Consider the following 24,339-nt stretch of genomic DNA (forward strand, 5'->3'; position numbering starts at 1 on the left):
GCTCGCCAGTTATTTAACACAGCTAGTAAGAGGCAGGTCAAGTCAGTAAGGGCTGTGTGACTTCAAAGTCTGAGATTGCTTTTGTTTTTCTATCTTTTAGTATCGAATTTTTGAAACAAACAAAAGCACAAAATTATATATAAAAAGCCTGACGTATCCATCAGCAAGCAGAAACAATCATCATTTACATTATTTTATATAAAATAACCTTGTTTTATTTAAACCCCCAACTACATCATCATAACACACACATTATTTTATCTGTAAATAATTCAGTTGTATCTCTAAAAGATAAGGACTCCTTTCTTTTTTAAGTAAAACTACAATACCGTTGTCACACTTAAAAGGTATAACAATTCTTTAATATCATTAAATAGTCACATTTCCAGATTCTATTATAATTTTCTAAACATTCTTTTCACATTTAAATTAGGACCTACTAAGGTCCATATAAATGCAATTGGTTATATCTCTTTAAAGTCTCCTTTAATTCCGTTTCCCTCTCTGTATCTTTCTTTTCTTTGCAAATCACTTCTGGAAGAAACCAGGTCATTCATCCTGCAGTATTCACTACAGGATTCTATGGTATCCTTTAACTCGTCCCTCTGTCCTCTGAATTTCCTTTAAATTGGTGTGCAGTTCTAGAGCCTTTATGACATTTTTTCATTCTTTGATAGGATGCTAGTAATCTTCGACAAATTCCTCACTTTCTGGTTTGACAAAGTATTCTAGGCTCATCTGGAACACTGTCACCCCAAATCTGGGAACAGCCATTTCTTCAAGGATCCCTGGTTCTTTTTGGAGCTGGGGGAAGGGGCATGTCAAGGTTCATTACCATCAGGCTGGGTCAGTTTCTAGACCTTTTTGGTGGACAGAATTAAGAAATGTTTCGGAGGTTTTTAAAGTTGTCTAGCTTCTTCTATCCTTGCCGTAACCACTAAGACTTAAATTATATGGGTTACTTTTTTTGTTTTTTTCTATCATAAGCAAGTAAATGTATTCATTGCCCCTACTTTCTTAAATAAACAGTGGCCGACTCTACATTTTTTGTCCCATTTTGCTTTTTTTACTTAATGTATCCTGATGATCACCTCATGGTAAACATAAAGATATTCGTTATTCCTTTGCAAAGTTACACATATGCTATTGTATGCATGTACTACATTTTAAGTAACCAGTCCCCTACTGATGGACACTGGATTGTTTCCAGTCTTTTGCTATTGAAGAGAGTCTACATTCCCTAGCCTTGCTCATATGTCCTTCCATAGTTTGACTAGTATATTTTTGGCACAGATTCTTAGAGGAGGATTATTGGTTTAGAGTAAATGCATACATAATTTTGCTAGATGTTGCCAAATTTCCTTTCACGGAGGCTGTACCATTTAGCATTACCATCAGCATATAAATTTCAGGTCCTTGTGGACATTATCCTGGTTTATTATGTAATTTTTAAAATGGATCTAATTTTTTTTTTCTATCAGGCTATCCAGTTATCCCAATACCATTTACCAAAGAGTCCATACTTTCCCCACTGAACTGAGATAATGTATTAGCATATGATAAATTCCTATTTGTGAGTGAGTCTATAACCTCAGTCTTCGATTCTATTCCACTGGTCTGTCTCTTCATGTGCCAGTATCAAATTGTTTGAGTTATACTGACTTCACAGTATTTTTTAATGTCTAGGAGGGCTAACCCCACCTGTTCTTTTTCAGTTTTCCTAGCTCTCTTGGAAAACAAAATCACCAATCTGGACAGTCATCATATAGATATATTCCCAAAAGGAAAGGAAACTACTTAAAAACATATTTCAAAATCTGACTTTTGGGGCTTCCCTGGTGGCACAGTGGTTGAGAGTCCGCCTGCCAATGCAGGGGACACGGGTTCGTGCCCCGGTCCGGGAAGATCCCACATGCCGCGGAGCTGCTAGGCCCGTGAGCCATGGCTGCTGAGCCTGCGCGTCCGGAGCCTGTGCTCCGCAACGGGAGGGGCCGCAATGGTGAGAGGCCCATGTACCGCAAAAAAAAAAAAAAAAAATCTGACTTTTGAATTGACTATGACTGAATCCCCTTTATGATGTTCTTAATTATATTAAAGAAGAAACATTATAAAAGGAATGGATTAATAGACATCTATTAATAAATGGCTAAAAATTTCAAATTCCTATTTAGCTTTCAATAGGAAAAGAAAATTTAACTAGCAAATTTCTGGCTCAATCATGGAAATTAGGGAAGTTTACTGGCCACATTTAGGTTAGCTCTCACAATTATCTTGATTGAGGAAATAAGACATTATAAATCTGGGTGCTAATCAATTTGTTAATTTCTTTCTGTCACTGAACAACTCTAAATATATTTAAAGGTCCACAGAAATATATACCTGGCAATCATCTCCAGCACCACTTGACTGATTCAACAAGTGTGCTGCATCACTCTGGTTACCACTTGCATGTCCAAGACGATGTTTCACAGGAACTTTGTTAAGAACATATGCACCCGATGTCTGTGGTTTGTTCATCATCTGCATATACAAAATAAACACATTTACGGTGGAAGTTCTTTTAAATGCCTAGGAATGATACAAATTTAGGACAGTAATTACCCTGGGGAGGAAGATAAGGAAATGCGAAGGAAGGGTGCTTCAATCATCTGTAAGGTTTGACTTTTTTAAGTGAAGAGGTGGATATACAAATGACTGTTAGTATCCATACTTTTTTGGATGTTTGAAATTATGCATGCATATGTGTATATACTCATACAGAAAAAACTTTCTAATAATTTTCTTAATGTTCCCTTCAATATGTAATGCTTTTTAAGACTTAAAGGTTTTAATTGACAGTAGCTTAATAAGAATGTGATATGGCCACCCTAAAAACATAACATAATCTTGGGCTGCATTAACAGAACAGGGTCTAATGGATCACAGAGGTGACTGTATCACTCTTTCATATACCATTCAGCCAACACCTGGGGGAACATTTACCTTTGGCCCTAACATGAAATGGGGCAGAGACCAAAGAAATGCAGGCTTAACTGCAAATAAACACGATGATAAATGGAGTTAATACTATGTACTGTTAAAGAATCCTTTTTTTTTCAATCTGAATGCATTTAATCCAAACAAGAGAATGCCTAGGAGGAGATTAACATTATCATCAATATCTGAATGGTTTTAATGCATGGTGGTTTGTTCTTTACTTTGTTCATCTAGTCATTCAAATATGTTTTGAGTGCTGTATGCCAGGCCTTGTTTTAGGCACTAGGGATCAAATGAATACAACGGACAAAATCCCAGTCTCCTGGAGCTCCCATTTCAGTTTTAAAGAGAACAGAATTTTTCTATATGAGAAAAAGTGGGACAAAAGGATCGCTATAAGAGTGACTGATTCTGGGCTTCCCTGGTGGCGCAGTGGTTGAGAGTCCGCCTGCCGATGCAGGGGACACGCGTTTGTGCCCCGGTCCGGGAAGATCCCACATGCCACGGAGTGGATAGGCCCGTGAGTCATGGCCGCTAGGCCTGTGCATCCGGAGCCTGTGCTCCGCAACGGGAGAGGCCACATCAGTGAGAGGCCCGCGTACCGCCAAAAAAAAAAAAAAAAAAAAAAGAGTGTCTGATTCTAACACAAAACAAAGAAGCTGTTCTAGATTCAAAGTTGTTCGGTCGTGGATGGCTATCATACTTTAGTGTTGAGAAGAATCACTAAAGGTATTTCTTAAATATGCAGATTTACGGTCCCATATCTAGAGACTGACTCTGTAGATCTGAGAAGGTAAGACCCAGGAATGTGCACCCAGATAAGTGATTTTGATGCAACACAGCACTTCTCAACCTTCAAGGTACATAAGAATCACCTGGAAAGCCTGTTAAAACGGATTACTGGGCCCCACCCATAGTGATTCTAATTCAGTAAGTTGAGGTGAAGCCTTAGAAACTGTATGTCTAATAAGCTCCTAGGAGATCAGATGCTGCCGGTCTACAAATCAAACTGAATGGCTCTGATGTAGAAGACCCCAGGACCACAAATTGAGAAACAATGATCTAGAGGATGGGACTAAAGGATCTTTAATTCCCTGTGAACCAGCAGATTACCTTCTGAATACCCCCATGTACTGTGGAGGGAGGAGACTGGGCCACCAGCACTTGCTGCTGATGAAGGTGCTGTGGCAGGTGATGGTGCTGCTGTGACAGGTGACTAAGTGTTTGCTGCTGTTGCAGGAGCAGCTGTGTTGGCGACTGTAGTGCTGGCTGCTCATTATTTTCCCTGTGCCACAGGACTCGAATGAACCGGTTGTTTAGAACTGCTTCAGTGCTGGAAATGGCTTTTCTGGCCTCCTCATTGGTAAGATACTGGATGAGGGCTGCTTCTGGATCTCCCTTAAAAGCAACCTATAAGAAAAAACAACAACAACACACATAAATTAATGATTGTAGTTAAGCAAATATTGATAAATTATTGATAAAAAATTCAGAAGTAGAAAGCAGCCTGCTGAAATCCATTGTGAATTCTATGTAAATAAAGTTAGCTATCCCTTAAAAGATAACATGTGTATTTCAACATTATATATGAAAGAATATTGGATTATTTAATAAATAATCCTAGTGATGTTATATAACCACTTGGGGAAAAGTTATTAGGTTCCTCCCTGGTATCTTACACATCCAAATAAACTCCAGAGAGAGAAAACATTTTACAAAAAAACAAACAAAAAAACCCAGGGAAAAAAGGTGAATATCTGTATAATCTGAGGCTTTGGAAAGCCTTTTTATGTACACCTATAAAGGCAGGACCCATAAAGACAAACAGCGAATTTGACCAAATAAAATTTTAAACCACTGTCAGTCCAAACCTGTCACAAACAAAATGAGTGACAAAACAAAAAAGTAATTTTCATATATATGACAGGCAAAGGTTTGGAAAAGCATTATTATAAATGCCTTCATAAAAAATGGGCAAAGACAGTGGACAGGTAAATCCAAAAGTGCTGCAAATGGTCTATATAAATTAGAGTCTACCTAGGAATAAAAACAAAGCAAATTAAAGCAAGTACAATTTTTCACTTTTGAAACTGGTCTAAAAATTTTTAATGGATCCATATTAGAGTTTTGATGAGGTTCACACATTGCGTTAGGGAGCATCAACTGGCACAACCCTTTTGGAGAACAATTTGGCAGTTCAAATAAAAAGTTTCAAAATTCCCTTTAATTCAGCAATGCATCATAAAAAAATAAAAGGTTTATACAAAAGGAGGCTCACAATAGCATTGTTTTTATAAAAAATAGTAAGAACAACATAAATTCCCCCAAATAGAGAATAGTGCTTATATAAATTATGGCCTACTGCTACGGAATGAGTTATGTCCTCCCCAAATTCATATGTTGAAGCCCTGACCCCCAATGTGACTGTATGTGGAGACAGGGTTTTTAGGAGGTAAATAAGGTTAAATGAGATCAAAGGGGTGGCACCCTAATCAGACAGGACTGGTGACCTTACAGGAAGAGCTCTCTCTGTCTCTTCCCTTCCCTCTCCTTCCATCATGTGAGCACACAGCAAGAAGATGGCCATCTCCAAGCCAGAGAGTCTTTACCAGGAACCAAATTGGCTAGTATTCTGGTCTTGGATTCCCCGCAAATAAATTTTTGTTGTTTAAGCCACCCAGTCTATGGTATTTGTTATGGCAACCCAAGCAGACTCATACTCATTTACATTAAAAGCTTCCTAATTTTTCTAAATGCCATAACGAATAATGACCTAGGGAAAACTTAAGAGAAAAAAGGTAGTGAGAGGTACATAAATCGTATTTTGGTTTGATGGCAACACTGCGTGTCAGGGGTAACTGACTGAAATCCCAACTTTAACAGACCTTCTAGTACCCTCAATTACAGCGTAACACCCAACCACAAATTGATAAATTCAAATATCTAACAAACACACAGCAAAATATAAAAGCTTCAATTTATTTGAGGTTAGATTATATGTTACAGTGCCTAAAATTCTCAAGATTAGAACCATCCTTAACCAATTAATATTTCACAAAATAAAAGCCAGTCAGTAAACAAACTTACAATCTTAGAAGTTACCAAAAATCTCACCTACTTAGTTAGAACACTAAAGCAGGTAAAAAAGTCATCTGTCCAGAGATATAACTATGAACAAAAATACAATAACTGGCCCACTGTCTTTTAGGAAGAGGTTGCAGAAAAGAACCAAATGAATTCAGAGGACAAATTCAGCACAACAGCTCCGTCATAAAGTTGGGCATACAGATAAACAGTGGAATTTAAAACACATAGCAGAGATGATCAGACTAATCACTGGCTTGTTTAAGCAAGGTAAGCTGATAGGAATATTTTTGAAGATACATTATATACATGGATTTTGTCACCAACATAGCTACACCTACCTGGATATTAACAATAGTTCCAAATTTGCTGAAGTGTTCATTGAGCTTGGTAATGTTGTTCAATTCCTGAGGGATTTTCTTGACTTCTAATTTGGTGTTTGTATACTGATTCTTTCTCAAGAATCCTGGTTTACTCTGATTGTTATTCCCTTGCCTGAAAGGAATATTAACAGATCTTGGTTACTTCTCCTACATTATGCCTAGGCAAGAGATAATCAGCAAAGAATGTAAGTTTATATTTATTCAAGTATCCTTTGTAAGCACTTAACATTCTTCAGAAATGACTAGGTAATTTTCACATTATCCTTATTACATGGGAATCAAACAGGTAGAGAGAAAGAAAGAAGACTGATGTCTCAATAATTCTAATACTGGGTTAGGCCTAGAAATTAGTACAAATTACTAGTATCTATTATCAATATTCTGTTAACTTTTCAATGTTTAAGACATACTAATGATGCCTTTGGGAACCTTAGCTTTGAGGCACATAGATTGAAAATTAATGATTAATGACAACTCTTAATTTTACAAATTTACTACTGTAAACAAAAAACCAGAAACATCAATTAGATGTTACTAATTAGCAAATTATCTTACTTTCCCAGCCAAGGTTTCTTTGCCAGTGGCCCTTCCAAACCACTCATAGCTCTTTTCCGGCTATCTGGTTCAAGAACCACTCTGGTTATGTTGCTATTAATTGAAACAGGAACTGGTGGTTCAGTCTGGATGACAATGTTAGCAGCTGTAGAAAACAAAAATTAACATTACTGACTATGCGTTGTATTCGGGGAATTTCAAATGATTATTTAGTCCAAAAGCTAAAAATCACTGTGAATAGCACCTGACTACTACCATTTCCTTTTCAGAAATGTTTAACAGCAAAAATAAATTATCAATTGCCTCCTTTTTCAAAAATACAATATGCGCGTTTAAAAACTCCTAGCCAACTCTGATGTAATGACTGATTCAGGCAAGGATCATAAATGGAAGGAAAAAAAAAATCAGTGAAAGGGTGTTGGAGAATAAGATATTTATCTGATGCCAAAGTACCACTCCAGAAATTATTTACTTTATAATGGAGAGCTCTAACAATTACAGCAAGTGATCAAACTTATTAGGCCACAAATGGAGTGAAATATTTGTCTCCTTATAGGATTCAACAAGAAGTTCACATGGATAGGATACTACTATGGAATTATGATTTTCTTTTATGTGTGGCAATGATATTGCACATATATAGTACTGTGTCTTATTCTCAGATGTAAACTAAAGGATCTTAAAGTGTCACAATCTCCAAAATTTACTTTCAAGTGATTCAAGAAAACAATGTGAAGGGAGAGGGGAGGAAGGGGAGGAAGACAGAGAGAAGAGTGCACACAAGTGAGCATTCATGCCCAAAGCTGACAAAATGTTAACAACTGGTGAACCTAAGTGAAAGTATTCAGGTGTTTATTGCACTTTTGATTTTTTTGTAGGTTTAAGATTATTCAAACCTAAACATTGAAAGGAAAATTCAAAGCCAATGTTATAAATTAACACATTCCATTCACAACAGTTAAGACTAAAATACTATAAGACGTTGACCTTACGATAGGTTACCTGTCAGTGGAAAGAGGTGTGTTGAACCAAAAAGCAAATACCAACCCAAAACTGCACATGTTATATTCTGAGTATTCTCCATAACTTTAGCGACTCCACCAAAAGTAAAATCAGCAGCAAAGAATAATCACTATGGGGCTGAAAATACAAACTTCCCACTAATTTCAGGTAATTTGGTAACAATATATGCATTACAGCACAGAAAGTAAGAGCATATTCTTTGGAATTAGATAAACCTGGGTCCAAATGCTAGTTCTGTCATGTATAGCAGGGGTCCCCAAACCCCAGGCCAAAGACCAGTAGCGGTCCACACAGCAGGAGGTGAGCGGCAGGCTAGCAAGCTTCCCCATCGCTCGTGTTACCGCCTGAACTATCCCCAACACCACCGGCTGCACCATCCGTCTGTGGAAGAATTGTCTTCCACGAAAACTGTCCATGGTGCCAAAAAGTCTGGAGACCGCTGATGTATAGAATAGAATAGAACAGAAAAGAATTAATAATGGGCAAGTTCTTTAACCTCTCTTCGCCTCAATGTCTATATATAAAAAAGAGAATAAAAATAGTACCTCATTTAAGTTGTTGGTAAGGAATATGAGAGATAATAATATATTAAAAAGGACTTAGTTTAATCTTGACACAAAACTGTTAACTGGTAGGAGCAATAATGTCATTAATGGCAGTAAAGAAGAGTTAATAAAATCAGGATAAGAAAGAAGGTAAGAAAAGGAAAATGTCCACCATATAATTAAATCAGGAAAATATCCTCAGGATGGCACATGGCCAGTCATTCAAACTGAAATTAAATACTGGAAATCTAACTATAATAAGAAGTAAGAAACTGGAATCTCATCAAACGCTTTAACCAAACTTTTTTTTGAGCAGAGGTGAAAGGATGGTATCAACCCATATTAAAGGCAATGCTTGCATTTAATCTTTTAAGATTTGTGGCTATGCTTTATAAAGGTCCTAACATATGGTTATAATCATAAATAATAGTCAAAGGATAATTTTATCATAGTGTTTAAAATTCTGAATGTTACTAGTGTGAAGCACAGCTCTTAAAACACAAAGTAGGCCATTAAATGATTAGTTCTTTGAGGGTGAGGGATCATGTCGTTTTTCTATATCTAACATCTAGCATAGTGCCTAAAATAGCCTAAAGTCCTACAAAAAGAGCAATTAATTAACACTAGTATTATTTTTATTTAAAAATAAATATAAGCAGAATATATTTATTTTTATTTTATTTATGGCTTTAAAGTAAAATTTGGAGATATTCAAAAGCATTTGAGATTACACAGCACCCTTCAAAGAGAGACTGTTGAAAGTATTTTTAGACCTTAGTGAGGTCAGAAATACTACGCCCAAATGACATTTAGCATGAGAAAAAGTTAAATGCATTCTTACCTCTTGGATTTGCATCCATATCTCCAGATGTTAGGCCAATCAGGTTTGGGCGCTGTGTCTGTGTTCTTGAAAAAAACTGCCTATACTGAGATCTACCAGAACTGGTAATACTAGGAGCTTCTGGATTATAACCATCTGGTTCATAGGTATCTGAGGGAAAACAAAACAACAAAACATGAAACAAATAACAGTAGTTAAATAATTTCCTATTATAAAATAACCAGAAAAATGAATTTTCTTCAACAAATATATCAACCCATATATATTTCCCTCTTTGAATTACAGTATATAGATAAACCTATTGGAAGTCAAAGAAACAAAAATGTTCCGGTCACAAAACACAGACATGCAAATCCATTCTGAATTACTGATATATTTCTGGATTCGTTTACCTAGCCATTTTTGTCCTCTATATTAATCACCTAATGCAAACTTAAATGCACATTTTTAAGAGAAATTTTCACATACATGAACGCCATATACAAATGACTGGCTGGGTTTCCTCTGTTATCACGTCTCACCTAATTTCTCAGTACTCTTTTAATTGGGGGAAAAAATCTATTAATTTGGTTATCTGCTTTTTTTTTCTTTTTTTGGCCGCGCTGCGCAATATGTGGGATCCTGGTTCCCCAACCAGGGATCAAACCCACGCCCCCTGCATTGGAAGCACAGAGTCCTAACCACTGGACCACCAGGGAAGTGCCTGGTTATGTGCACTTTAAACTGGAGAGAAAAGAGCCAATTTCATATGTAAAACATACCTCAAATGTTTTATTTCAAACAGCTAAATAAGATACATTTTATGTTTATAAATGTAATCATCATTTTACTACCACCCGCTTCATCAGTGCCACTTTTATCATGTTCTCTGTGTTTTCTCTACAACTAAAAATTTATGTATTTTTTTGGCCACACTGTGCGTGGCATGCGGGATCCTAGTTCCCCAACCAGGGATGGCACTCACGCCCCCTGCAGTGGAAGCACGGAGTCTTAACCACTGGACTGCCAGGGAAGTCCCTAAAAATTTAATTTTTAAAATTCTTATGCTAAATAAATATTTTGTTAGTGTTTAAAAAAATTCTGAATGTGTTTATCTCCAAAATATCCTTTTCATCGTACATAAAATGAAAGAAGGTTAAGATGGAGTGAAGATGCCGATTCTCACAGTTGTAATTTATCAATATAAATCCTTGCATCTTTTTTTCTTAGTGGAAAAACTCCTTTGTTGCTCGTATTAGGTTTCAGCTACAAGATAAGGTACATTCAGATCTTTATTACTAGCCGATTAGCTCTATAATTCAGAGTATAAGATCAGCAAATTATGATTTAAAAGTTTTCAGTTACCACTTGGTACTCTTGACAGAAAAATCTACACTAAGGCTGCAGAAAGTTTTAAAGAAGTTACATAATCAAATAGCCTCGATCTGATAATTCCTGGGAATACACAGAACCCTAAGAAACTTGAAAGTCCTTTAGTTAATCATGATGAACTGAGATCTAAACGCAAAGTGAGAAATGTTAAAAACCTCATGAGACACCCTCAAAGCACTCCACAGATCTTCAAAATGTACACGTCAATAGGAGGGAAGAGTTTTCAAGAAATCACATTATACACAGCCATTCCATACAACAAGGGACAGATGGGAAAAAGACATTTTCATCCATGATCAGGAAGAAACCAGATGTTTTTGTTTTCTTTTAAAGAAAAATTAATCTAGTTTTCTTGTAACATGTAACTGATTAGAAACCATTCAAGTAGATACTCTCTTCCTATCTATCGGATTAGAAACTAGTTCAAGGAACTAGCATGACCTTAGTTACAGAGGCACGGAAAGTAAATACAAAGGACACCAGAGATGACAGACACACAGGAGACCTAATCATCTAGGAGCCACTAGGGACAAACCAAAGAAGCAGAGAAACAGAAAATAAAACTACCTAGGAGTTTTAATGGGAATCTGTGAGAGCAGATCAGGATACCAGATCACCTCTTAGGTTGGCCAGTTTATGGTACAAAAGATCAGAGGTGGATGGCCATCTGTAGCAAAGCTTACCTGGGACCAGAGGGGTGGGGCTGGAGACTGAGGTATGGTACCCAATGGAGGATCCCATGAGGTTTCGAGGTGGCACCAAACGAGCTGCCAACAGAGGAGGCGGTGTCCCCAACTGAAGTCGCTCAGATGCAGCAGCACCATGCTCACGAGAGTACATGGGCTGTCCTACAGAGGAAAGAATAGGAGGGCAGCTGGGATTGAGAGTCACAAGCTTCTCGTAAGCAATGATCTACTTCCTGAGACCTGAGCCAAGAACAGAGAAAGTATACCAATGGGAACTGTACCCAAGAAAGATGTTACTAAGATTCTTTCTAACTCAAGAAATAGACATGCAACTGGTTAGGAAGCATTGAGGTACAAAGAATAAGAATTAGATAGTGTGACTGCAAAACGTCCATTTTTTATAATCTTAAATGGAATAATTACGTGCTGATTTACCCAAAACGGAACAATCAACCATATCAAGTTATTAGACAATGGAACCTTGAGCTATTATTCATGTAGAGTTTTGTATCCAATGAGACATGTGGTTATGAAAGCTGTCATACCCATTTAAAAAAAATAAAAACACTCCTCCCCAAACTCATATAATTTCAGGTATGCACAAACTATACTCCCTATCTGAGAGCAGAAAAAAGAAAAATAATAAAGGAACTTAAAAAAAAGAAACCCACCACAAGCATACCCTCAGAGAATAAGAAATATTCAAAAGAAAAATTAAACAAGACAGTGAAAATTTGTTATCCTACTAGCAGATGGATAACAAACATAGAGAAAGAAAAAAAGGAAAAAATCCCAGGTGAACAGACTAGCCACTGTACACATGAAATTACCTCAGATATTAAGGACCACTTTTGGAAAGAAAGCACATTTAGAATCTATATTTATGGATGCAAGAAATGTCAGAAACAATGAAGCCAAATTCTGTAGAACAAGATTAAAAAAGACAAGGTATCAAGGAGCAAAACCCCCTTTGGTTGGTTATTTAATAGTATCTTTTTCACTGACTACCTCGTATGAGACCTATTTTTAAGATTTACTCAATATTTTATATCTAAAGTCAGACAGACATTCACTATGTGACACAAAACAAAGTGAATTTAGAATTTTTTTATACCTGATGAAATGTCCTTATAAAGTGAACAATCCAGAAGACTATTAATACACCTTAATAAACAAGTCACAAAGCACCACTTGATTTCACAGTAAATGTAGAGAAGAAATAGATGTGCTAAACTTTAGTACCCTTCTCTTCCTATATACGGAGCAGAGGAGGTGACATCATACTGTATAAGCAGACCACATAACTGGGGGCTTAGCACCAATCCTTTCAAAACTGAAAAAAGGATCAATCATTACAATGCAAAAACAATTTAACATATCCTCAATGATCTGAAAATAGTTTTAAGCATGACCTACTGCAGAGAATTCCTTGCAGAACGCAGTAGTGAGCTAAAGAGAAAAATGGGAAGTACAACTAGTACTCCCAAACTAGTCCATATGACTAGTTTAAATTTATGATACAGCACTCAATGTACCATGTGTATTTAATTAATAACTGTCTCAAAGTAAATTAGAAACTAAAAGGCTACTTTGTACAATGTCTTTTTAAAACAAGTGACAAAAAACATGCATTCAGACACTTCAGAAAGATGGCTGTTTATTCAAATGAGGCCTGATTTTCTTTAACAACATCTATTCAGGTCTCTAAATAGTATTTCAAAAAGAAACAGTTCCTCAGATAAAAGGCTGATTCTAGGACTGGTTAAAAAACTTCTAAGATGGGCCTGGTACACCTTAGTATACCCTGTCCCTCCAAAAGCAAGATGGCTACCAAACACTAGCATGTCAAAAACAAAACAAAGCAATCTGCAGAACCAACATGAAGAGGCTCCCCATGGTCAAAAACTAGACAATTTGAACATCAAAAAGGGCCATAATGGGGTGAAACATACCAAACATTAGTATGTTTGGTATTAGAAATTTGGTATTTTGGGGATTAGAAATCCATGAGTTCTTTATGATACTTAAAAAAAATACAGTGGTACCTCTGGAAGATATTAGGAAACAAACTCATTTTCTGAAAAGTGATAAATGAAAGGACACAAGCATTTATCCTGTCTTTCCTGTAAAAAGTGAATTTCAGGTTAAAGAAATGGTTAACTCCCAAGTTTCACTTTGTAGAATGCCAGCCAATAAATGTAGAAGAAATAATAGAATTAGAGTATCACACTTTTATAACCCCAAATGAAACAAGAGATCTAGGCAGGGATCACAAATAACCACGTGCAACTTTTTAAACGGATGCATCAGGATGAAAACACCTGTACACAGTGATCAATATTTGTAACACAGAAAGGAGACAACTTGGTATTATGTACATCATGATATACTGCAGTAGGAAGTACAAAACCCCATCAATAAAATATTCATTCAAAATAAGGGGGGGGGGGAAGCAAAAGTGACCCTAATTAAGTCTCTAGATCTAAACCTCTAATTTACAGGAAATACAGAGGATAGAGGAACGTGTTAAATAACACGAGGGGATGCAATGTGCCAAGTCCAGATTGTGGAAAAATTCTTCAGGACAAATGATCTGTTCCTTCAACAAATAAATGTCAAGGAGAAAAAAAAGAGGTAGGAGAAACTGTTACAGATTTAAAGACTTTAAAAAAATTAAATAAATAAAGACTTAAAAACATATTAACTAAATGTAATATGTAACCTTATTTGGATCCAGCTTCAAATGAACCAGCTATAAAGGAACATCTATGATACAACTGGGAATAATGAACACTGGTTGGATATTTGACAATAATACCTGTTATAAATATCTTGGGATTGTGATTAAAGTATAGTAATTGTGTGCATGTGTGTTTATCCCTTATCTTTTAGAGATATATAATGAAGATTTTACAGATTAAATGTTACGTTTGGGACTTGTTCTAAAATAATCAAGTCAGGAGTGAGTTACAGATAAAGCAAGATTAACCGTGTGTTGATACATGTTGAAGCCACTAAATGAATAATGACAATTAACTACACTATTTGCTCTACTCTTGTATTTGAAATTTTCCATAACAAAAAGTTTTTAAAAATCAAATTGGTTGGGCTTCCCTGGTGGCGCAGTGGTTGAGAGTCCGCCTGCCGATGCAGGGGACACGGGTTCGTGTCCCGGTCCGGGAGGATCCCACCTGCCGCGGAGCGGCTGGGCCCGTGAGCCATGGCTGCTGGGCCTGCGTGTCCGGAGACTGTGCTCCGCAACGGGAGAGGCCACAACAGTGAGAGGCCCGCATACCACAAAAAAAAAAAAAAAAAAAAAAAAAAAAATCAAATTGGTTACAATAATGGTGAAGATAAGCCAGTCACAATTTAGCTTCATTCAATTTAGTTTTTAAAAAAATTTTTATTGAAATATATTTGATTTACAATGTTGTGCTAATTTCAGATGTAGAGCAAAGTGATTCAGTTAAATATGTATGTATATATATTTTTTTAGATTCTTTTCCATTATAGGTTATTACAAGATATTGAGTATAGTTCCCAGATTCATTCAATTTAGTTTTGATCAGTGTAGAGTGACTAAATAATTCCAAACCGCAAACATCCTAAGTTCATACTCCTATCTTGAGTCATTCATGTATCTTACATGCCTGACAGCAACATTTTCACATTCTCTTTTTTTTTTTTTTTTTTTTTTTTTTTTTTTTTTTTCCCCTGGTACGCCGGCCTCTCACTGTTGTGGCCTCTCCCTTTGTGGAGCACAGGCTCCGGATGCTCAGGCTCAGCAGCCATGGCTCAGGGGCCCAGCCGCTCCACGGCATGTGGGATCTTCCCGGATCGGGCACGAACCCCTGTCCCCTGCATCGGCAGGCGGACTCTCAGCCACTGCACCACCAGGGAAGCCCTCACATTCTTAATGTTAACTCTAGTCAGTTGTAGACAGTCTATTCAAACTAAAATTTTAGCTACTCTTTGTAATTTTCCTGATTTTGTCTTTAAGAGTATTCACAAGAAAAAAAAATTCTATTTTTAAAAAAATATTTATTTATTTATTTTTGGCTGTGTTGGGTCTTCATTGTTGCTCACGGGCTTTCTCTAGGTGCGGCGAGTGGGGGCTACTCTTCGTTGCAGTGTGCAGGCTTCTCATTGCGGTGGCTTCGCTTATTACGGAGCACAGACTCTAGGCACACAGGCTTCAGTAGTTGTGGCACGCGGGCTCACTAGTTGTGGTACACGGGCTTAGCTGCTCCGTAGCATGTGGGATCTTCCTGGACCAGGGATCGAACCCATGTGCCCAGCACTGCAGGTGATTCTTAACCACTGCACCACCAGGGAAGTCCCCCTGAGTTTTAAACTAAAAGCTCAATCAGAAAAAATAAAAAAGCTATACCTTCCAATTATTGGCCATGCTTATCATGTGTCTTCTCTATTAGAATACAAGGTCCCTGGCACACTTTCTAAAGGTCAGGGCCTAAACGGTGCCTGGCACATAGCAGGACTCAATACTTAAAGAAGGGATGAAAGTTTATTTACTAAAAGTATCCCAATGACAATTAAGTATTTCTTTGGATGAATACCTTTATTTGATATTCATTAGACATTATTTGAAATGGGCAATATGACAACTAATGCAACACAAATCTAAGTAACACACAAGGGGAGAGAAACTCTAGACAATATATGACGACTCTACTGGAGAATGACTTTTCTAGACATCAAAATCCATGATTGTGCACAGAAAAATGTTATATATTCCACAGAATTAAATGAGAAATCTCCCGTTTAAGAATATAATGTTTTAATAATTTGACATAGTTAATAACAGGAAATGTACTTTCCGAAGGATAAAAGTATTTTATGTAAATTCACTTGAAGATTGACAACTGCCTTCAACCTAAAAATCAGTCTCTAAAATCTAGGATGTTGGGCTTCCCTGTTGGCACAGTGGTTGAGAGTCCGCCTGCTGATGCAGGGGACGCGGGTTCGTGCCCCGGTCCGGGAAGATCCCACATGCCGCGGAGCAGCTAGGCCCGTGAGCCATGGCTGCTGAGCCTGCGCGTCCGGAGCCTGTGCTCCGCAATGGGAGAGGCCACAACAGTGAGAGGCCCGCGTACCGCAAAAAAAAAATAATAATAATAAATAAATAAAATCTAGGATGTTATATTTTACTATCACTCTTTCACATACCCAGTACAACGAGCCTAGCAGTTACAAAATATTTCTACTACTACTTCTTCAAAGAAGCAGAATAAACAGGTCAAATTTAAGGCAGAAAAGGGAGTATACTTTAAAATAGTCCTGTCTTGTGCAGGGGGAAGGGGGAACCCACAAAACCCAAAACCCCAAAACTATACACTGAATTGGTGACTTCAAATTTGGGTAAAATGTTTAGGTACTTCAAAGGAAATAGTTGATTTTAATAAGTGTTTTTCCATATAATTCCAACTACGTTTCATTATTTAAGTCCTTTTCAGAGTATTTAGGACATCTTAACTCCAAAAAAACCAAATTTCAGAGCTTTTTCTAAATTATAACCATTTCTGACATTAAGTTTTAAATAGCATTACCAGGAGCCCCATGTATCCTACCCAGTTTTCCAGTGAGGTAATTCTTTTTCTTCTTTTAACATTCAACCGACCTCTTCAAAAATGAGTGATAATTACAGACTAGATGAAGGTTTTATTTTGGGCAGAATTAGTTCCTTTGTTACCTGTATTTCTGAGGCACTCTGTTCATTTAGTTTTAACAGCAAAATACACTGTGATTGATTTTTGTGGGTTTGTAATTTTTAACATATTTCTTTCCCACTAATAGATTTTAACTTCTTAGGAGAAAAATCATTTCTTATTCATCTGTATATTCCCAGTACCTAGCATTCAATAGACTCCTATTCTTACCTCCAAAAACCCAGATTTCATTTTTCTATGTTTATTTGGGTCCCTATTGACATAATTTTCACAGCTAAATACCATTTGATATGCTGTTCTTCACTTACACACATTTTCTATGCTGTGAATTTTAACGATAGTTTCAATGACCAAAAAAATCTGTAACTTAAACTTTCCCAACTTGTAAAACTTTAAGAATAGCTTAAGTTCCCTATTACGTTGCAAACATACATATAGCTTTTTTACTTCATTTGAACTGAAGCAAGTTCTAATTTTCTTGAAATTATAAACTATAGCGCTTAAAAAGTAAACCTGAACAATTTAAAGAATTCAACTTATCTGTCTCAAAGGTAATTAAAAAAAAAAGATGTTTTAAAATCAACTGAATAGAAAGATACAAAAAATTTGTAAATAACAAACTACACTCACCAAAAAAAATTTTTTATGTTTAGATTATCAGAAACCATCTGCTAGGTTTTCAAATTTCTCTCTAAATTTTGGAATCACATTTTAACTTTTAAGAAAGGAAGAAAGCAGTTTGCATAGTACAGTTTTAAACTTCCCAATATTGAATATTCTATAAGTTTCAAAATGTTCAGTTGCCCACCAACTAAGTCTCTTTATAAACAATGACACAGCATATAAGACTATCTTCTAAAGCACTAATTCACAAATGCCAATAGGAAGCTATTGCCCTTTATTGGTCTGAAACAAAAATGGGAAAAAAATGTGATATTTCATAAAGCCAAATTTAAAAGGACTGTCATTTATTCTGAGTTATTTGGTATAAAAATGTATTTTTAAAATCAAAATATTAGATGTCTTCATATGCAGTCCTTAACACAGCAAAATAAGAAGCTGCTAACTGTATCGGTCCCCCAAATTTTCTTAGAAATGTTATCAGCCTCTGAAAAACAGAAACTTGAAACTTCAGTTCTAAAAGGACTTTACTGATATACCAAAAATAGTCTGGCTTTTAAGGAATAACAGAAAAATCATCTTCAAACATGAAGTCAGACATTTTGTTCATCTTGGCTCCCCAGGGTGTAGCACAATGCCTGGCACATAGTAGGCACTCAATAAATATTTGCTGAATTAATATTAGGCTAAGTCATTGAAATAAATGGTAACTGCCAGATACTTTTTCATTAAAATCAAAATGGAATTTTTGTCATACTGAGTGAAGTCAGACGAAAGAGACAAATATCATATATCACTTATATGTGGAATCTAAAAAAATGGTACAAATGAACATATTTACAAAACAGAAACAGACTCACAGATGTAGAAAACAAACCTGTGGTTACCAGGGGGGAAAGGGGTGAGGGGTGGGGAGGGATGAATTGGGAGATTGGAATTGACATATACACAGTACTATATATAAAATAGATGACTAATAAGGACCTCCTGTATAGCACAGGGAACTCTACCCAATACTCTGTAATGACCTATATGGGAAAAGAATCTAAAAGAGAGTAGATGGGGCTTCCCTGGTGGCACAGTGGTTGAGAATCTGCCTGCTAATGCAGGGGACACGGGTTTGAGCCCTGGTCTGGGAAGATCCCACATGCCGCGGAGCAACTAGGCCCGTGAGCCACAACTACTGAGCCTGCGCGTCTGGAGCCTGTGTTCCGCGACAAGAGAGGCCGTGATAGTGAGAGGCCTGCGCACCGTGATGAAGAGTGGCCCCCGCTTGCCACAACTAGAGAAAGCCCTCACACAGAAACGAAGACCCAACACAGCAAAAATAAATTAATTAATAAACTCCTACCCCCAACATCTTAAAAAAAAAAGAGTAGATGTATGTATATGTATAACTGATTCACTTTGCTGTACACCTAAACTAACACAACACTGTAAATCAACTATACTCCAATAAAAATTTAAAAAGAAAAAAAAAGCTGTACTTCAGGGCACAAAATTTGATATACATTTCCCCATAACTTATCTGAAATAGAAAATAAAAATCTCATGCTGGGAAAAAAAAAAGGGAACTTTTATAGAGTGAGTCACTATGTTAAATTTAACAATATTAAAATAAATGGTAATCGCCAGATTTTTTAGAAATTAAAAACAAAATGGAATTTTTATTGTGAGTCACAATGTTAAATTTAACAATATGAAAATGTATCATCTGCAGAAGACTCTCAGATAAATAAAAGGCATTAAGAAGTAATGTTAAGAGCTGATTCAGGGGGGAATAGATGAAACAAGACTGATCAACATGAAACATGTTGAAGCTGGGTGATGGGAATGTGGCAGTTTATTATACTACCTTCTTTATTATTATATATGTCTGAAATTTCCCATAATTAAAAAAAATGAGAGAAGCAGTAAAACAAATATGCACTGCAACAAGACACTATAGTAATTAGAAGACGGTGAGATACTAAAAGTGAAACAGTATGGACAATTACTTAACTATCAGATGTGGTTTCTGTTCTGAAGAAGAACAGCTGAACATAAGATTTACATAAATGAAAAGAAATCAAATAGTAGGCCTACGTACAATTATATGTCATTATGTAATAAATGCTTTTTGGTACTGTAGGAGTTCAGAACAGAGCAGTAATGTTCCCCATATACTTAGAAGATCTGGGTCTTGCAAAAACAGGAGAGGGAGTACATTACGAAGAATGAAAACAGGAAAACAAAGTTGAGTCATGACAGGGGCACAGACAGGGTTATAACTGGCCTGACCACAGAAAATACACATGAGGGAATAGTGAAAAGAGACTACCAAGAAGTGAGGAATAGATTATAGAAAGAGAAGCCATAGAAAGGGGTTCATCTATGGTTTAGGAGGAAATAATGGCCACTGAAGAGTTCTCATAAGGAGCTGTCATGGCTGGTTTTCTTAGGCAGACTAGCTTAGCAGCATTATGTGGTGTGACATGGGGGGAAGATGGGGGTGAAACGTAATGGACTCAAGAAGATTGTATCAATAATCCGAAATGTGAAGTGATTCAAGCGTGGATGAGGGCAGAAGCCACAGCAGGAAGAGACAGAAAGGGATGCTTCAAAGAAAAAGAGGAAGAATTTTTCGATTAACTAGATATAAAAAAGCAAAGCAATGAGTCAGTCATGTCAGGGTTTCAATTCTAGGTGATAAGGTGGGTGTTATTTCCATTAACAAAGAAAGACAGGCATTGTGGAGGTAGTAAAGACTTAAGGGAAGATAACAGGTTTGATTTCAGAGAGGCTGAAATTTATGGAGACAATGATAACTACAAAATTATAATAACTATTCCTTACGTGTAACTTGCTAGGTGCCAGATACTATTCTAGATGCTTTATAGGTATTAATCCATTTCTTCCCCAAAACAACCTTAATGAGGTGAGTAATGTTATTATTATTTCTATTCTACAAAAGAGGAAATTAGGATACAAAGTGGTTAAGTAACTTGCCTAAGGTCACAATGACATAAGTGATGGAAGCAGAATTTGAACCTGGGCTTAATTACTTTTCTAAGTTGCCTCTCCAGGTCATGACAGAGATGAAGAAATGTTTATGATAAACACAGTTACAAAAAAAGATGTATTTATCTATAAAGTTACCTAGCTCTGTAAAGAAAATCTCACAGTCTGACATTTTAAACCACCAACTACCTTATTTTTATGTTTTTGAAGAAAAATTTTTTTAAGCCTTAGTCAACTAAAACCAACACCAACAACAAAAAAAACACTTAAGAAATAAAAGAGAATTAAGATCCAAGAACAACATATTATTACAGTTAAACATAAATGTTACAAAACAGCCTAACCACTAAATATTACAGTTTAAATGATGCTATCTTCACTTCAGCATTACAAGTTAAATAATTAGGTATATTTTATCGGATCTTTTGTATACTCTTAGGAGATAAGCCTTATGTTTTGGAAATTCAATCAGAGGAACAATTTTTGAACAGAAGCTTCAAAATAAAATTCCTTTAGTGGAGGAATGTTGCTACTCTACAGCAGAGTAGACTTCTCCAATACAGAAGGCCTTGCCCTTCTCTCCCATTATCACACAAAATTAAAATAGTTATATATCATAACCACACAGTAAACTGCCCTTTAAACACAAATATAATTTTTATATAGCACAGTCCATAAAAATAGAAATTAATTGTATTTTTTTTAAGTGTAAGACTGTTCTGAGAAAACTTGGCTTTTCTATACCCCAGTAATTTTAAATCAAATGTATACTTACGTTCTGACACTGTATAAAGGAGGTTCTGGGGTAAGGGAGGAGGTAGTCTTGCTCCCACTGGTGCAAGATTGGGCACTGCACTTGTCCCAGGCTGGTCACGGTTGTTTATCAAGCTTGACTGTGTTATAGGTGGTCCTACAGACAACCAAAAGTGAAAGGTAGAGCATTAATGTTTCCCAGCTAATAAAAATACTCACTACACCAAGTATTAATTTGGATATTCACACTTAAAATACCTACTTTGGCTTAGAACAGAATTAAGGAATTTGATATGTGCAGGTTAAGCACTGGGTACATAATTAATTTAAATGACATTTTAGTTCTGTAACGGACAAAACTAATCTAGGGTGGAAAAATGGCAGAACTGGTTGCATCTGGAGGGGCAGTAGAAAATGGCTACCAAGGGACCTGAACAAACTTTCTGCAGTGAGAGAGTTCTACAGAACTCTCAAGTTAATGATAAACATGTTTAAGTGTACTGATGTTACAACATACCGTGAAATGCATCAAAACTAAACATGGAGAGATCACATTTTTAGTTAATTGTAGAACCTAGATGCTATTTGTTTCCTTGAAATTTTTCATAGCAAAATGTTGGGGGGAAATGACATTCTTAGATTTAACTTTTAAACAGATATGTTCCCAAAATGAGGTTAAGATCTTATACTGTGAGAATTCCTATACATCAAAGATGGCTTTTAATCTGGGAAATAAAATCTCACCTTGAGCTTCATAATTATACCATTCATGTGACAATATTAAATACTAACAAACACTGTTAAAATAACCGTATTGCTACTGACCAAATCTATGCATTAAATGTCTCCGAATCGTTATCAACTTTAATGAAACGTGTTCTATAAAGAATATTACTGCAGGAAAGCTATGTGATGGGTACATGGAATCATGTTAAACTATTTTTGCAACTTCTTGTGAGTTTGCAATAATTAAAAAAAATTAAGATTAAAAAAACCCCAAAATTAAAAAAGTACAACTTAAATAAATTAAATGGCAACCATTTTTAAAAATAATTTGCTAACTCTTAAAACATTAAATGTCTTTGGGTAGATATTTTCTTATGTCTTTGTACACATGTAAACTGACTGCCCCAGAATTTTTTCAGTTACATTTAAAAAATTTAGTCTTATTTCTGTTTCTGCTAAACCAGCAACTGTTAAGTAAGTTGTTTTTTTTTTTTTTTTTTTTTTTTTTTGCGGACGCGCAGGCTCAGCAGCCATGGCTCACGGGCCCAGACGCTCCGCGGCATGTGGGATCTTCCTGGACCAGGGCACGAACCCATGTCCACTGCATCGGCAGGCGGACTCTCAACCACTGTGCCACCAGGGAAGCCCCAGTTAAGTTTTTTTAAATGATCATTTTTAAACATTCCTTATCTTAATTTTGGTGGATGTGGTAACAGCACATTGATTTTTTTTTTTTTGAAGTCTTTATCATTGAAGAGATTCATACTGAAGTACATACTGGTGAAATGCTATGACATTTGAAATTTACTTCAGCAAAAAGAAAAAATAAGCAAAAAAATTGTGTGTGGGGAGGGGGAGGAATAAATGAGACAAAACCAGCTGAATATTGATAACCACTTAAGTTGGATGATGGTACATGGTATATTATTATTCTACATCTGTGTATATCCAAAAATTTCCATAGAGGGGAAAAGGAATGGGATGAAGGCAGTCAAAAGACACAAACTTCCAATTATAAGATAAAAAAGTACTAGAGATGTAATGTACAACATGATAAATATAATTAATGCTGCTGTATGTTATATATGAAAGTTGTTAACAGAGTAAATCCTAAAAGTTCTCACCATAAGAAAAATAATTTTTTTTCCTATTTCTTTAATTTTGTACCTATAAGAGATGATGGATGGTCACTAAACTTACTGTGATAATCACTTCATGATGTATACAAGTCAAATCATTATGCTGAATACCTTAAACTTAAACAGTCCTGTACATCAATTATATATCAATAAAACTGGAAGAAAAAAAAGAAAATTTCCATAATAAAATGTTTTAAAGATTATTTCAATACTCTTGCAGAGATTTTCTTTAAAGACGGAAATTTCACTGAACTACTGGCATGTTCTTTTTTTTCTGACCTCTTCAAAACACTGGCTTTCTTAAGATGCTATCAATTAGCAAGATTCTGACTCCAGGTCAATACAGATTAGGCCACTATTGATAAAATTTACACTTGGAGGTACTACAAATAATGCAATGTAACACTGGATAGAAAAAAAAGAAAAACATCTTAATTATGGGAATATATTCCAAATTCTATTAATAATTTATTTTTCAAAAACTTAAAATCTAGTGTCAAGTTAGGTAAAAGGGATGGATTCTTCTAAATATAATTCTCCACTAAAGAAATATTCAACATATACTTACTTGGTATGGGAAGCACAACAGAAGGCGGAGGCTGGCCATGTCCTTGAGGAACAGGAAGTCTCATACTGTGGCCAGGACCTGGGCCTGGGCCTGGGCCAGGACCTGGACCTGGGCCTGGGCCTGGGCCTGGCATTGGAGGCATTAACATTCCAGGAGGTGGTGGAGGAGGAAGCCCAGGAGGAGGCGGAGGGAAAGGAATCATGCTTGGCAGAGCAACTTCATCAACAACCAGGGGATCATTTCCATGATCAAACTGACAAAGGTCACCAAGTACACAAAATCCTCTTTCTGTAAGAAGATAAATCTTATTATGATCTACCCAGAGTTTAGAAAACAAACAAGTCCCTGAAACACCCACCCATCTCATTTATGAAGTGTTTT

The 24,339-nt window shown here is 36.2% G+C and overlaps 1 protein-coding gene across 5 annotated transcripts in view; it reads right to left on the minus strand.

Annotated features, from left to right (window-relative positions):
• The window catches only part of RBM27 (RNA binding motif protein 27), a 70,450-nt gene that overhangs the window by 20,700 nt on the left and 25,411 nt on the right, over positions 1-24,339 (minus strand). For 3 of the 5 annotated variants that reach the window (XM_032627358.1, XM_032627359.1, XM_032627363.1), the window contains exons 7-14: positions 23,959-24,246; positions 21,548-21,682; positions 11,462-11,626; positions 9,408-9,557; positions 6,999-7,143; positions 6,402-6,555; positions 4,090-4,386; positions 2,380-2,520 (exon numbers count right to left, since the gene is read on the minus strand). In XM_032627358.1, the coding sequence (XP_032483249.1) occupies positions 2,380-2,520; positions 4,090-4,386; positions 6,402-6,555; positions 6,999-7,143; positions 9,408-9,557; positions 11,462-11,626; positions 21,548-21,682; positions 23,959-24,246 (1,475 nt within the window). The remainder of the gene's footprint in view (positions 1-2,379; positions 2,521-4,089; positions 4,387-6,401; positions 6,556-6,998; positions 7,144-9,407; positions 9,558-11,461; positions 11,627-21,547; positions 21,683-23,958; positions 24,247-24,339) is intronic. The other 2 variants (XM_032627362.1, XM_032627361.1) reach the window with 1 other exon arrangement.

This window comes from Phocoena sinus, chromosome 3, assembly GCF_008692025.1.
Source record: "Phocoena sinus isolate mPhoSin1 chromosome 3, mPhoSin1.pri, whole genome shotgun sequence".
Taxonomy (NCBI): domain Eukaryota; kingdom Metazoa; phylum Chordata; class Mammalia; order Artiodactyla; family Phocoenidae; genus Phocoena; species Phocoena sinus.